The 14,874-nt window shown below is 46.0% G+C and overlaps 1 protein-coding gene across 1 annotated transcript in view; it reads left to right on the forward strand.

The window, feature by feature from the left end:
• Positions 1-12,256, forward strand: part of LOC129716014 (leucine zipper protein 2-like) — a 76,487-nt gene extending 64,231 nt beyond the window's left edge. Inside the window, exons 10-12 of the mRNA XM_055665888.1 lie at positions 2,883-2,993; positions 9,841-9,915; positions 11,685-12,256. Coding sequence (XP_055521863.1) covers positions 2,883-2,993; positions 9,841-9,882 — 153 coding nt within the window. The 3' untranslated portion in view covers positions 9,883-9,915; positions 11,685-12,256. The remainder of the gene's footprint in view (positions 1-2,882; positions 2,994-9,840; positions 9,916-11,684) is intronic.
• The last annotated feature ends 2,618 nt before the right edge of the window (positions 12,257-14,874 follow it).

The raw sequence follows: 14,874 nt of genomic DNA on the forward strand, positions 1-14,874 counted from the left end.
TCGCAGAATTGCTTCAGGACTCTGTCGAAGAAATGAAATATTTGTTCCTGCAAATAGGTATCTGAATATGTCATAATGAAAAATTACAGAAATTGCACAAAAATGAGTGCCATAAAATAGTTCTTCAGGCATATAATACATTCCCAGGCCAGTTTCAAAGACGCTGGGATTTGCTGGGATCTCTTTTCAGCTTTGCTTTCTATTCCCTCAGTCATGAACAGCTAGTTCTGGATATTCACCGAGACACCAGCAGTGAAATTAGTCCACAAAGTCCATGCTAAATTGAATTTTAGTTTCACCGATCTAGCGTGGAAACAGGAGGTAGACAAAAATGCTGGAGAAACTCAGCGGGTGAGGCAGCATCTATGAAGCGAAAGGAATAGGTGACGTTTCGGGTCGAGACCCTTCCTCAGACTTAGCGTGGAAACAGGACAATTCAGCCCACCATGCTCAGCCGACCAGCGATCCCCGCACACAAGATTATTAAGGGTTTGGACACGCTAGAGGCAGGAAACATGTTCCCGATGTTGGGGGAGTCCAGAACCAGGAGCCACAGTTTAAGAATAAGGGGGAAGCCATTTAGAATGGAGACGAGGAAACACTTTTTCTCACAGAGAGTTGTGAGTCTGTGGGATTCTCTGCCTCAGAGGGCGGTGGAGGCCGGTTCTCTGGATGCTTTCAAGAGAGAGCTAGATAGGGCTCTTAAAAATAGCGGAGTCAGGGGATATGGGGAGAAGTCAGGAACAGGGTACTGATTGGGGATGATCAGCCATGATCACATTGAATGGCGGTGCTGGCTCGAAGGGCCGAATGGCCTACTCCTGTACCTATTGTCTATTGTCTATGGTCTAGCACTATCCCACACACACTGGGGACAATTTCACAATTTTATCGAAGCCAATTAACCTGCAAACCCGCACGTCTTTGGAGTGTGGGAGGAAACCGGAGCGCCCGGAGAAAACCCACGCTGGTCACGGGGAGAACGTACAAACTCCGTACAGACAGCACCCGTAGTCCGGATCGAACCCGGGTCTCTGGCGCTGTGAGGCAGCAACTCTATCGCTGCGCCAAAATGCCGCCCATCTGAACACAATGAATATAATTTGTAGACTTGATATTAGATTGTGAGTTCTTCCACATTGCTCAGTCAGTAGCTCAGGGGCACTGTGAGTTTAAAGAGATTTGGTTTGTTCTAATTCCAGCATATATAAACTATATTTTAAACATTGCTTTCTGCAACTCTCAGCATTTTTATTATGAAAAGAGTTCAATATTGGCATTTTGATTCATGAATAATAAAACTGTGATCATAGGTCCTGATTTTTAGATGAATATTTCATGGTTCATGGTACATCAGCAACAAAGATTTTCTCCTAAACCCATAAAAAGGTGATTCACACGGCATTGACTTAAGATGAGTGGGTGAGATTTCTGAAGTCACCAATTTCTTTATAGCTGAGAGGTTTCTCTGCTAACAACTTAATTTTACAGAGGCCAATTAACCTACAAACCTGCACGTCTTTGCAGTGTGGGACAAAACTGGTGCACAAGTTCACAAGTTTATAGTAGAATTAGGCCATTCGGCCCATCGAGTCCACTCCGCCATTCTATCGTGGCTGATCTCTGCCTCCTAATCCAATTTTCCTGCCTTCTCCCCATAACCCTTGACACCCGTTCTAATCAAGAATTTGTCTATCTCTGCCTTGAAAATATCCACTGACTTGGCCTCCACATGTTCCACAGATTTACCACCTTCTGACTAAAGAAGTTCCTCCTCACCTCCTTGTCTAAAAGAGCGCCCTTTAATTCTGAGGCTGCGACCTCTGGTCCTAGACTCTCCCACCAGTGGAAACATCCTCTCCACATCCACTCTATCCAGGCCTTTCATTATTCTGTACATTTCAATGAGGTCCCCTCCTCAACCTTCTAAACTCCAGCAAGTACAGGCCCAGTGCCTTCAAACGCTGATCATATGTTAACCCACTCATTCCTGGGATCATTCTTGTAAACCTCCTCTGGACCCTCTCCAGAGCCGGCACATCCTTCCTCAGACATGGGGCCCAAATTTGCTCACAGTACTCCAAATGTGGCCTGACCAGCGCCTTATAGAGCCTCAGTGGGGTTTGTCAACTTGCAAACTCCGTACAGACAGCACCCATAGACAGGATCGAACCCGGGTCTCTGACGCTGTGAGGCAGCAACTCTACCGCTGTGCCGCCCCTTACCTGCACGATAATCTGTCGTTTATTTTGTCTGCTCCCCCACATTTTGTGCCTCCTCATTTCAAAGGTTTCAAAGGTCTTTTATTGTCATGTGGACCAATTAAGGTACAGTGATATGCAAATTCCCATACAGCCATACTAAAGAGAAAGCAACAAGAAACACAACTACATCAAAGTTAACATGAAGATCCACCACAGTGGATTCCCCACGTTACTCACTGTGATGGAAGGCAATAAAATCCAATCTTCTTCCACTTGATTCTCCCGCGGTCAGGGCAATTGAACCATCCGTCGGGGCGATCGAAACTCCTGCGTCTTGGAGCTCCCGAAGTCGGGTCAGACTGATGTATCCCCCTCTCCCCTGACATCAGACTGAAGAAGGGTCTCGACCAGAAACGTCACCCGTTCCTTCTCTCCAGAGATGCTGCCTGTCCCGCTGAGTTACTCCAGCTTTGTGTGAATCTCTTCGGTGTAAACCAGCATCAGCAATTCCTTCCTACACCATCTCCTCGTTATATTGGCTTTCTCTTCTCTAAATACCTAGCCTATAGGATGAATAAAGTGGCGTTTTTTTACCTCGACAGGTGGAATTGTAATTAACCACAAGCCCAACCAGAATGCGCCGACTCATATCGGATATCTCTTCCACATTTCTTTCAGCTCCAGGCCGTGTCCCAGACTGAAGAGACCAAATCACCAAACAACGAGCCCTTCCTTCACGAGGCCACGAAGAGCAATGATGAAGATACAGTGGACTGCAGTTTGCACAAGGTAAAAATCCCTCAGCTGGAATTAAATATCAAACAGGATTGCCAGCATTATTTAACATTTGCCTATTTTGATGGATTCTAATTCCATATTGATGAAGGAGACCCATCAACGCCTCTACTTCCAGAGAAGATTAAGGAGATTCGGTCTGTCAGAGAGGATTCTCTTGAGCTTCTACAGATGTACAGTCAAGAGAATACTGACTGGTTGAATCATGGCCTTGTAGATGTGTATAACATCAAGAGGGGAATAGATAGGGTGAATGTACAGAGTTTTGTTTCCAGAGTAACAAGAATCTCGAATTAAAGGGCATATTTAAAGTGAGAAGAATGGGGTACTGATTGTGGATGATCAGCCATGATCATATTACATAGAAACATAGGAAATAGGTGCAGTAGGAGGCCATTCGGCCCTTCAAGCCAGCATTGTGATCATGGCTTGAATGGCAATGCTGGCACGAAGGGCCGATTGGCCCTCTCCTGCACCTATTTTCCATGTTTCTATGTAAATAGCCAATAGACAATTGGTGCAGGAGTAGGCCATTCGGCCCTTCAGGCCAGCACCGCCATTCAATGTGATCATGGCTGATCCTCAACAATCAGTGAGTAAGGAAAGATTTAATAAGAACCCGAGGGGCAACATTTGCACACAGAAGGTGGGGGGGGGGGGGGGTATGGAACAAGCTTCCAGAGGATTCACTGTGGCGCAGCGGTAGAGTTGCTGCCTCACAGCGCCAGAGAGCCGGGTTCGATCCCGACTGCGGGTGCTGTCTGTACGGAGTTTGCAGGTCCTCCCTGTGACTTGCGTGGGTTTTCTCTGAGATGTCTGGTTGCTTCCCACACTCCAAAGACATGCCGGTTTGAAGGTTGTGTACTAAAGAACTGCAGATGCTGGTAAAATCGAAGGTAGACACAAAATGCTGGAGTAACTCAGCGGGTGAGGCAGCCTCTATGGGGAGAAGGAATGGGCATCGCCCATTCCTTCTCTCCATAGATGCTGCCTCACCCGCTGAGTTTCTCCAGCATTTTGTGTCTACCCAGATAGATAGGTTAATTGGCTTGTGTGGAGGGAACGTTAATGGTCAGTTCAGACTTGATGGGCCGAAGGGCCTGGTTTCCACGCTGTATCTCTAACCTAAATTAAAGAGAGGAGGTAGTTGAGGCAGGTACCATAATCAGCCTTTAAAAGACATTTGGACAGGGACATCGATAGGAAAAGTCTAGCGGGCTAAATGCAGGTGAATGGGACATCTAGCTTCAGAATCAGAATAGCATTTATTGTCATTTGAACCTAAGTTCAAACGAAATTAAGTCTCGCAGTCATAGAAACATGAAAAAACTAAAACACACAATTAACACAAATAACATCAACACCCATCACAGTGAATCTCCAAACGCCTCCTCACTGTGATGGAAGGCAAAGTCTTCCCTCTCCTCTGTTGTTTATTCTTCCCCCGATGTTAAAGCCCCCGGCAGGCGATGGTAAGTACCGCGGCCATTAAAGCCGCGCCGGGCGATGTAAGTCGTTTTAACCCCGCGATCCGGGCAGGAGAAGTTGCCGCTGCGGGAGCTCAGATAGCTTAGATGGGACGTCGTGTCCTGCATGGATGTGTTGGGCTGAAGGGCCTGTTTCCTAAGTGTTTGACTCTATGACCAAGAGCATATTCCACACAACTAGAGTAGTAGACCGGCAATTAACCTGGGTCAACCCAAACATAGAAACATAGACAATAGGTGCAGGAGTAGAGGCCATTCGGCCCTTCGAGCCTGCACCGCCATTCAATATGATCATGGCTGATCATCCAACTCAGTATCCCATCCCTGCCTTCTCTCCATACCCCCTGATCCCTTTAGCCACAAGGGCCACATCTAACTCCCTCTTAAATATAGCCAATGAACTGTGGCCTCAACTACCTTCTGGGGCAGAGAATTCCAGAGATTCACCACTCTCTGTGTGAAAAATGTTTTCCTCATCTCGGTCCTAAAAGATTTCCCCCTTATCCTTAAACTATGACCCCTTGTTCTGGACTTCCCCAAACAAACCATATTTAAATACCAAAGAACATTACTTCCATTATTTCCCTTCCGGAGGAGGAATTTGGTGACGATAGATGTGCATAGTCATCGAATCATCGAGTCATACACCACGGAAACAGGCCCTTCAGCCCATCGCAGAGAGTTGTGAGTCTGTGGAATTCTCTGCCTCAGAGGGCGGTTCTCTGGATACTTTCAAGAGAGAGCTAGATAGGGCTCTTAAAGATAGCGGAGTCAGGGGATATGGGGCGAAGGCAGGAATGGGGTACTGATTGGGGATGATCAGCTATGATCACATTGAATGGCGGTGCTGGCTCGAAGGGCCGAATGGCCTACTCCTGCACCTATTGTCTATTGTCTATTGTTATCCATGCAGGACCAATATGTCCCATGTAAGCTAATCTTCGAACACATGCACATACATATACTCTATCTATTTTATCTATCTATCTATCTATCTATCTATCTATCTATCTATCTATCTATCTATCTATCTATCTATCTATCTATCTATCTATCTATCTATCTATCTATCTATCTATCTATCTATCTAAAATATAACATCTCTCTTTTTCTCTTTTTCACACCCCACCCTTCCTTATCTCCGTTTCCTTCTCCTCTGACAGGATCAGGGGGTATGGAGAGAAGGTAGGTACAGGATACTGAGTTGGATGATCAGCCATGATCATATTGAATGGCGGTGCAGGCTCGAAGGGCCGAATGGCCTCTACTCCTGCACCTATTTTCTATGTTTCTATGTTTCTATGTTTCTATGACCCTCAGTCCCATCCGATCATCCGGTGATCTTTTACAGGACTTGCAAACATCCAATCCCCAGGTCCAACAAAATAGTTTGACTGTAAGAAGATTTGACCTTCATCGAAAACAATCATAACCAGGATAATGAGTCTGATGTCGAGGCAAATGAGATGGTGGGAGGCATTAGCTATTACCGACACATCCCACATGAAATCCCCATGGCTTGCTGTTTCACATTGAAAAGGTTACCATTCTCCACTGCCACCAACTGCGGATATTTCACTCCTCACATCAACAGGATAAAGATCAGAGATTAGCTAATCTGGAAATGTATAATTCCAGATAAATTTAATGAGACAATTATCTCACATCTTTGCACATTCTGGTTTTGCTTTTTAATATCTATCGTCACCAAATTTCTTCTCCAGAAGCGATAAATAAATGACATAGTAACCCCCCCCCCCCCCCACGCTCTCATGTTATGGTGGGAAAGGGGAGGGGTTTTCATTACCAGAATACAGTTTGCATTGCAATTTTCCATAACGTGAGGCCATATTGCGTGCGCATGTGTTAAGAATCGAGAGTTGAATTTAAAAAAAAAAAATTTTTACTTTTTCTTACAAATTCCATGAAAGTGAATAAGGTTTAGCGGGATATGGGCCAAATGCGGGGTCGATTGGGACTAGCTTAGATGAGGCACTATCGTAAGTGATAGGAGCAGAAAGAGTCCATTCGGCCCATCGAGTCTACTCCGCCATTCAATCGTGGCTGATCTATCTTTCACTCTCATCCCCAGTCTCCTGCCTTCTCCCTGACACCTGTACTAATCAAGGATCTATCCATCTCTGCCTTAAACATACTTTATCAATTGAGTTGGCCTCCGCGACCTTCTGTGGCGAAGATTCACCATCCACTGACTGAAGAAACTCCTCCTCGTCTCCTTAAAATAGGAACGTCCTTTAATTCTGAGGCTGTGCCCTCTGGTCCTAGACTCTCCCGCTGATGGAAACATCTGCTCCACATCCACCCTATCCAGGCATGGATGAGTTGGGCTGAAGGGCCTATTATGTCTCGATAATTCGATGACTATGCAAACTCAATTAGATGGAACTACCAAAGGCAAAACGAAAATGACATATGGACCAATAAGTTTCCACAATGTGATCCGCATGCTACTATCTTGCATTTATGAATGTCACAGAGAAACATGTCTTTTGCCTCAAAGCAATTAGCTTATTATAGTAGCCCTCTGAATAATAGAATCATTGGTTGAAACCTGCCTTGCAGGCAACATATTCATGTCCCTTGTTATATAGTTAATACAAAGTGACAAGGAAATGAAATGCCTGAGACAGGGTGACGTGGAATAAGAACGATAAAATGTAAGCTGAGTACAGAAGAGTATAAATGATAAATCAGTGACACACCAGGGTTTAGCTCAGCGAATTAGACTGTAAAATGTGAATGGTGGAGTCAGACAACTCAGCTCAACTCATAAATAGAGGATAGACTCAAAGTGCTGGAGTAACTCAGCGGGACAGGCAGCATAGAAACATAGAAAATAGGTGCAGGAGTAGGCCATTCAGCCCTTCGAGCCTGCACCGTCATTCAATATGATCATGGCTGATCATCCAACTCAGTATCCTGTGCCTGCCTTCTCTCCATACCCCCTGGATCCCTTTAGCCACAAGGGCCACATCTAACTCCCTCTTAATATACAGCCAATGAATGATAAGATATAGCCAGCATCTGTAGAGAACATGGATAGGTAACTATTCACATAGCGCGGGCGTAACTCAGCGGGTCGGGCAGCACCTGTGGAGAACATGGATAGGTGACGTTTCACAGAGTGCGGGAGTAACTCAGCGGGTCAGGCAGCATCTGTGGAGAACATGGATAGGTGACGTTTCACAGAGTGCTGGAGTAACTCAGCGGGTCGGGCAGCATCTGTGGAGAACAGGGATAGGTGACGTTTGACAGAGTGCTGGAGTAACTCAGCGGGTGAGGCAGCATCTGTGGAGAACAGGGATAGGCGACGTTTCACAGAGTGCTGGAGTAACTCAGCGGGTCAGGCAGCATCTGTGGAGAACATGGATAGGTGACGTTTCACAGAGTGCTGGAGTAACTCAGCGGGTCGGGCAGCATCTGTGGAGAACATGGATAGGCGACGTTTCACAGAGTGCTGGAGTAACTCAGCGGAACAGGCAGCATCTGTGGAGAGAGGGAAATAGGTGACGTTTCAGGTCGAGACCCTTCTTCAGACTGAGGGTCAGAGGAGGGGGAGACACAGAGATAAGGAAGGATAGGGTGTGAAGAAGAGCCAAAGAGAGATGAGGATATATTTTAGAGAGATAGATAGATAGATAGATAGATAGATAGATAGATAGATAGATAGATAGATAGATAGATAGATAGATAGATAGATAGATAGATAGATAGATAGATAGATAGATAGATAGATAGATAGATAGATAGATAGAAAGCTGGAGTATATGTATATATGTGTGTGTATGTGTATAAATATATATATATATATACTAGACTAAGTGGGACCCATTGGGTCCCAGCATCACACGGGAGGGCTGGTCCTCCAACGCTATATTCCACCTCGGTGGGGGATTTCTGGAGTGCTAGTATGGGTGTTGTGCCGCTGAAGGGACTGGCTTCCAGAGGGCTAGTATGGACATTGTGGGCCGAATGGATTATTGGGCTGGCGGCTCAGTCACTCGAGCCTGTTGTGCTGGCAGCTCACTTACTCATGGCTGGTGGGCTGGCAGTTGACTCACGGCTATTCCATGAAATTCCATTTCAAGCAGCGTGCAGGGGCACCAAATTCATCTTCCCTGGTCAATCTTTCTTCTCCCTTGTTCAAGGGGCCAGAAGGTACAGAAGCCACAAAGCCGCACCACCAAACTCAGGAACAGCTTCTTCCCCTCTGTTATCAGGCTTCCGGATGGTCCTTCCATAAGTGTGATGGACTGGGCTACATCTCCAACTCTCTGCAAATTCCTTGCGGTCTTGGGCAGAGCTGTTCCCAATCCGAGCCGTGATGCATCCCGACAGTGTGCTTCTATGTTGCATCTGTAGAATTTTGCCAGAGCCATTAGCGACATGTTGAATTACCTCAGTCTCTGAAGGAAGTAGAGAAGGAAGGAAGTATCGGTCACTTCAATATGATGCAGTTAAATGCAGTTATAAAAAGCCACTGGTACATAAAGACAAAAAGAAACACCTTTCATTTGAATGACCAAAGTAGAACTGAGGTGGAGGATCTACCAAGAATTAGTTTAGTTTAGTCTGAAGAAGGGTCTCGACCCGAAACGTCACTGATTCCTTTTCTCCAGAGAGGTTGTCTGACCCGCTGAGTTACTCCAGCTGTTTGTGTCTATCTTCGATTTAAACCAGCATCTGCAGTTCCTTCCTACACATCCGAAATTTACTTTAGGTTACACAAAAAAGCTGGAGAAACTCAGCGGGTGCAGCAGCATCTATGGAGCGAAGGAAATAGGCAACGTTTCGGGCCGAAACCCTTCTTCCTTGCAGTTCCTTCTTAAACCTTCGATTCTCCAGCATCTGCAGTTCCTTCTTAAACACTAAATTTACTTTAGTTTAGTTTAGAGATACAGCGCAGAAACAGGCCCTTCGGCCCACCAAGTCTGCACCGACCAGCGATCCCCGCACACTAACACTATCCTACACAGAATCTATGGAATTCTTTGCCACAGAAGGCTGTGGAGGCCAAGTAAGTGGACATTTCCAAGGCAGAGATAGATAGATTTGTGATTAGTACGGGTATCAGAGGTTATGGGGAGAAGGCAGGAGAATGGGGTTGAGAGAGAGATAGATCAGCCATGATTGAATGGCAGAGTAGACTTGATGGGCCGAATGGCCTAATTCTTCTCCTATCACTTATGGCCTTATGACGAGATTGTCGCAAAGTCAAGTAAATTCTAAGACTTCTATTTCCTGTTGTGTGTACAGAAAGGGAAGAGTATTTTTGTTTGAAGGTTTGCTGAATATGTTATTCATTATTTATATGTCTGTCTATCTCTCTGCAGGCTGGCAAGAATTGTTCTACGAATAACCCTCCCGCTAAATAGAAAGGCGCCCGAAACAAAAGTTCAAGTCTGGAGGTATAACCTGTCCCGCCTCATGCAGAATCCAAAGACAGAATAGCTGCTTGACATTGTTGGGTTGTGAGATCAGGCGAAATGGTGGTATTATGAAAACCTCTCCAGACATGCTGCCTGTCCCGCTGAGTTACACCAGCTTTTCGTGACTGATCTTCGGTTTAAGCCAGCAATCTGCAGCTCCTTCCTGCACAATGAAAAATCATCAGATGTGTAGGGAAAGAACTGCAGGTGCTGGTTTAAATCGAAGGTAGACACAAAATGCTGGAGTAACTCAGCGGGACAGGCAGAGAGAAGGAATGGGCGATGTTCCGGGTCGAGACTCTCCACTCCCACTTCCTCCAAATCCAAGGCGCATCTGTATGGGATCCAGCCATGCCTACCTCTTTGTAGGGTACGTCGAACAATCCCTGTTCCAGGCATGCACTGGCCCTATCCCTGAACTCTACCTCCGCTGCATTGACAAATGCATTGGTGCTACCTCCTGCACCCATGCAGAACTCACTGACGTCATTAACTTTGCCACTAATTTCCATCCTGCACTAAAATTCACATGGACCATCCCAACGTCTCTCTACTGTTTGTAGATCTTAATATCTCCATCACAGGACATAGACTTTCGACTGGCATCTAGTGTAAACCCACTGACTCCCATAGCTATACCTTGTCCGGAGAGAGGAGGAGAACTTCTTCAAAGTAGGCATGCCTTCCTCCCACCCTGCTTCCTATAAAAACTCTATCGCCTATTCCCAATTCCTCCGTCTACGCCACATCTCTGCCCAAGATGAAGTGCCCAAGTATACAACTGGGCTTGTACACTTTGGAATTTAGAAGGATGAGAGGATATCTTGTTGAAACATATAAGATTATTAAGGGTTTGGACACGCTAGAGACAGGAAACGTGTTCCCGATGTTGGGGGAGTCCAGAAACAGGGGCCACAGTTTAAGAATAAGGGGTAGAACATTTAAGACGGGGATGAGGAAACACTTTTTCACCCAGAGAGTTGTGAATCTGTGGAATTCTCTGCTTCAGAAGGCAGTGGAGGCCATTTCTCTGGATGCTTTCAAGAGAGAGTTAGATAGAGCTCTTAAAGATAGCGGAGTCAGGGGATATGGGGAGAAGGCAGGAACGGGGTAGTGAATGTGGATGATCAGCCATGATCACAGTGAATGGCGGTGCTGGCTCTAACGGCCAAATGGCCTACTCCTGCACCTATTGTCTATTGTCTATAGGTACAGGAGTCCACGCAGATCTGCGATCACTGCACACTAACACTATCCTACACACACTAGGGACAGTTTTACATTTACACTGAGCCAATGAACCTACAAACCTGCACGCCTTTGGGGCGCGGGGGGAAACCGAAGATCTCGGAGAAAACCCACGCAGGTCACAGGGAAAACGTACAAACTCCGTACAGACAGTACCTGTAATCAGGATGGTACCCGGGACTCTGGCGCTGAAAGCGCTGTAAGGCAGCAACTCTAGCGCTCTGTAAAGCTGTTAAGGACATTATAATTGTTCCTGATCAGTGCGGGTTTCAGGGGTTATGGGGTGAAGGCAGGAAACGGGGTTGAAAGGGAAAGATGAACCAGCCATGATTGAATTGAGGTGCAGACTCTGGGCCGAATGGCCTAATTCTGCTCTGATGACACACGATGGGATGAACTACTCCAGCAACTACTCTTGAAAGAAATCATTCACGGCCTTGGTGCCAAACGGGGGGGAAAACACACCAAGGATTAATTCCCACTCCGTCTTTCTCTTCCAGATGAAAACCTACTCGACTGAGAAACAGATCACAAACACTAGAAGAAAATGAGTTCAGGTTGTGTCGAGGGCTATTGGGCGTGAAAATACTACGCTTCTACGACAGAAGCACTACAGATCACACCGTAGAACAGTTTTGTATTTGAAATCTCCACGTTATTTTAGTTCACACCAGTTTTCACAGCTGTACCATGTTGCATTTTCACTTCAAACCAGCTGATCTTTTTTTTTAGACAAATAGAGTCAAATTAAGATGGTTAAAGCAAAGTAGGCGGGTAATTAGATGGGATTTTTTATTAGAATTAGTGGCAATAGTTATAAAGAAGACTGCAATAATCCATTTTTCTTATTGAATCCATCCAATATCATTGATTTGACAAATACCGAGTCTGATCTCCATACAGACGGTGTTTTGGCTCAAACAAGTCCCGGTAAAAGCAAATTAATGGCCAAAGTCAACAAGCGAGAAAATTGCTACAGTTAATAACAAGTGTAAAATTAAAAGCAGAGATTCAAGCGTAAAATGTTTAAGTCATTAGTTAGTGAGCATGCCAGCATTCAAGGGAATAATTGAAAACAATGCCCGGTTAATGAACCATTAGCAAAAAAGTTACATCTGCGATCAAAGTGAGAGTTGCCAAGCAGATGGATTTCTTAGAACAAATTTTTTTTTATACTCAGTAAAAAATATGTTATTTTGCATAACAGGAAGGCTACCTGCTAGACACAATGTCCATGTGGTTCTTCGAAAGCTCTGGTCTAATTAAGCACAGGCGGCTGGACGATGGTGTAGGGGTAAAGTTGCTGCCTTAAACCGCTGTCCCACGGTACGAGTTCATTCCAAGAGCTCTCCCCGAGTTTGCCCTGATTCGAACTCGGAGATTTACGGTAACGGACGCTCGTCGGTACTCGGGGCTCTCGTGGACATTTTTCAACATGTAGGAAAAATCTTCACGAGACTTCCCGTGCTCACCTGCCGTTAGCGAGTCTTACCTGCCGTTAGCGTTACCAGTCGCTAAGAGACGTCCCCGAGCTCCGACGTACCCGCTACGTTCATTCTCCGTGTTTACCACGAGTTTGATTTTTTTTTTAAACACGGGAGAGCTCTTGGAATGAACTCGTACCGTGGGACAGGGCTATTACAATGCCAGGGACCCGAGTTCGATCTTGACCTCGGATGCTGTCTGTGCGGAGTTTGTACGATCTACCCGTGACCACGTGGGTTTTATCTCCTGGTGCTCCGGTTTCCTCCCACACTCCAATGACGTACAGTTTTGTAGGTTAATTGGCTTCTGTAAATTGTTCCCAGTGTGTGTAGGATAGAACTAGTGGTAGACAAAAATGCTGGAGAAACTCAGCGGGTCAGGCAGCTTCTATGGAGCAAAGGAATAGGTGACGTTTCGGGTCGAGACACTTCTTCAGACTGATGTGGAGGTGGGGGAGGGGCGGGTTCCCGCCCCTCCCCCACCTCCATATTAGTCTGAAGAAGGGTCTCAACGTCAGTTTGAAGAAGGGTCTCGACCCGAAACGTCACCTATCCACGTTCTCCACAGATGCTGTCTGACCCACTGAGTTACTCCAGCACTCTGTGAAACGTCACCTATCCATGTTCTCCACAGATGCTGCCTGACCCGCTGAGTTACTCCAGCACTCTGTGTCCTTTTGTGTAAACCCGCTTCTGCAGTTCCTTGCTCCTATAAAATACTGTACCTTTAGGGTGGCGCAGCGGTAGAGCTGCTGCCTCACAGCGCCAGAGACCCGGGTTCGATCCCAACTACTGGTGCTGTCTGTGCGGAGTTTGTACGTTCTCCCCGTCACCTGGGTGGGTTTTCGCCGAGATCTTCGGTTTCCCCCCACACTCCAAAGACGTGCGGGTTTGTAGGTTAATTGGCTTGGTAAAATTATAAATTGTCCCCAGTGTGTGTAGGATAGTGTTAGTGTGCGGGGATCGCTGGTCAGTACGGACTCGGTGGGCCGAAGGGCCTGTTTCCGCGCTGTATCTCTAAACTAAACTAAACTAATCTTTGGTTTCTTGTGAAGAAAGCCACGTCAGATCCACACGCAAATTTCTTTTGTCGTTTTATACAGTCTCGATACACAAGGGTAACGTTTTATTATTCAAAATCAAAAACTTCATCTTCGAAATCATTCTGACATCCATGGCCTCTTGCAGCTAATTTCAATTGACAAACGCATTATGAATGCGCTTAAATCTTTTGCTTACTGAAGGAGAACGTCACTGATGTCAAACTCCCAGGCCATGGTTTATACAGAGACAATGATGACACATTCAATTACCGACCAGCATCTGCGACGAAGATTTTGCCACCAACCTGCTTAAAAATGAAATCGACAAAAGAAAAATGAAAAAAATACAAAATGAAATCGATCTCTCCTTTCACAACAAGGGGACTATATTTTATTCCCCTTTGGAATATTTAGCCATGGAAAGCACAGATGGGAGGGTTGCAACTATCTGTGTTATTTACCATTTAGTTTAAGAAAGAACTGCAGACGCTGGAAAAATCGAAGGTGGACAAAAATGCCGGGGAAACTCAGCGGGTGAGGCAGCATCTATGGAGCGAAGGAATAGGCGACGTTTTGGGTCGAGACCCTTGAATTCTTCTTCCTGCCTCCCCACCCCCACATCAGTCTGAAGAAGGGTCTGAAGAAGACTACCTGACGACCCTTCTTCAGACTGACGTCGAGACCCTTCTTCAGACTGATGTGGAGGTGGGGGAGGGGCGGGTTCCCGCCCCTCCCCCATCTCCACATCAGTCTGAAGAAGGGTCTCGACCCGGAAACGCCACCAATTCCTTCGCTCCATAGATGCTGCCTCACCCGCTGAGTTACCCCAGCATTTTTGTCTACCTACAATTTAGCTTAGTTTAGTTTAGAGATACAGCGGAGAAACTGGCCCTTCAGCCCATCGAGCCTGCCATGTGCGATCCCCGCACATTAACACAATCCTACACACACTCGGTACCAATTAACCTACAAACCTGCACGTCTTTGGAGTGTGTGTGGAAACAGAAGATCTGAGAGAAAACCCACGCAGGTCACGGGGTGGAACGTACAAACTCTGTACAGACAGATATTTAACCATATAACCATATAACAATTACAGCACGGAAACAGGCCATCTCGGCCCTACAAGTCCGTGCCGAACAAATTTTTTTTTTCCCCTTAGT

This window comes from Leucoraja erinacea, unplaced genomic scaffold (genome assembly GCF_028641065.1).
Source record: "Leucoraja erinacea ecotype New England unplaced genomic scaffold, Leri_hhj_1 Leri_159S, whole genome shotgun sequence".
In the NCBI taxonomy this organism is placed as follows: domain Eukaryota; kingdom Metazoa; phylum Chordata; class Chondrichthyes; order Rajiformes; family Rajidae; genus Leucoraja; species Leucoraja erinaceus.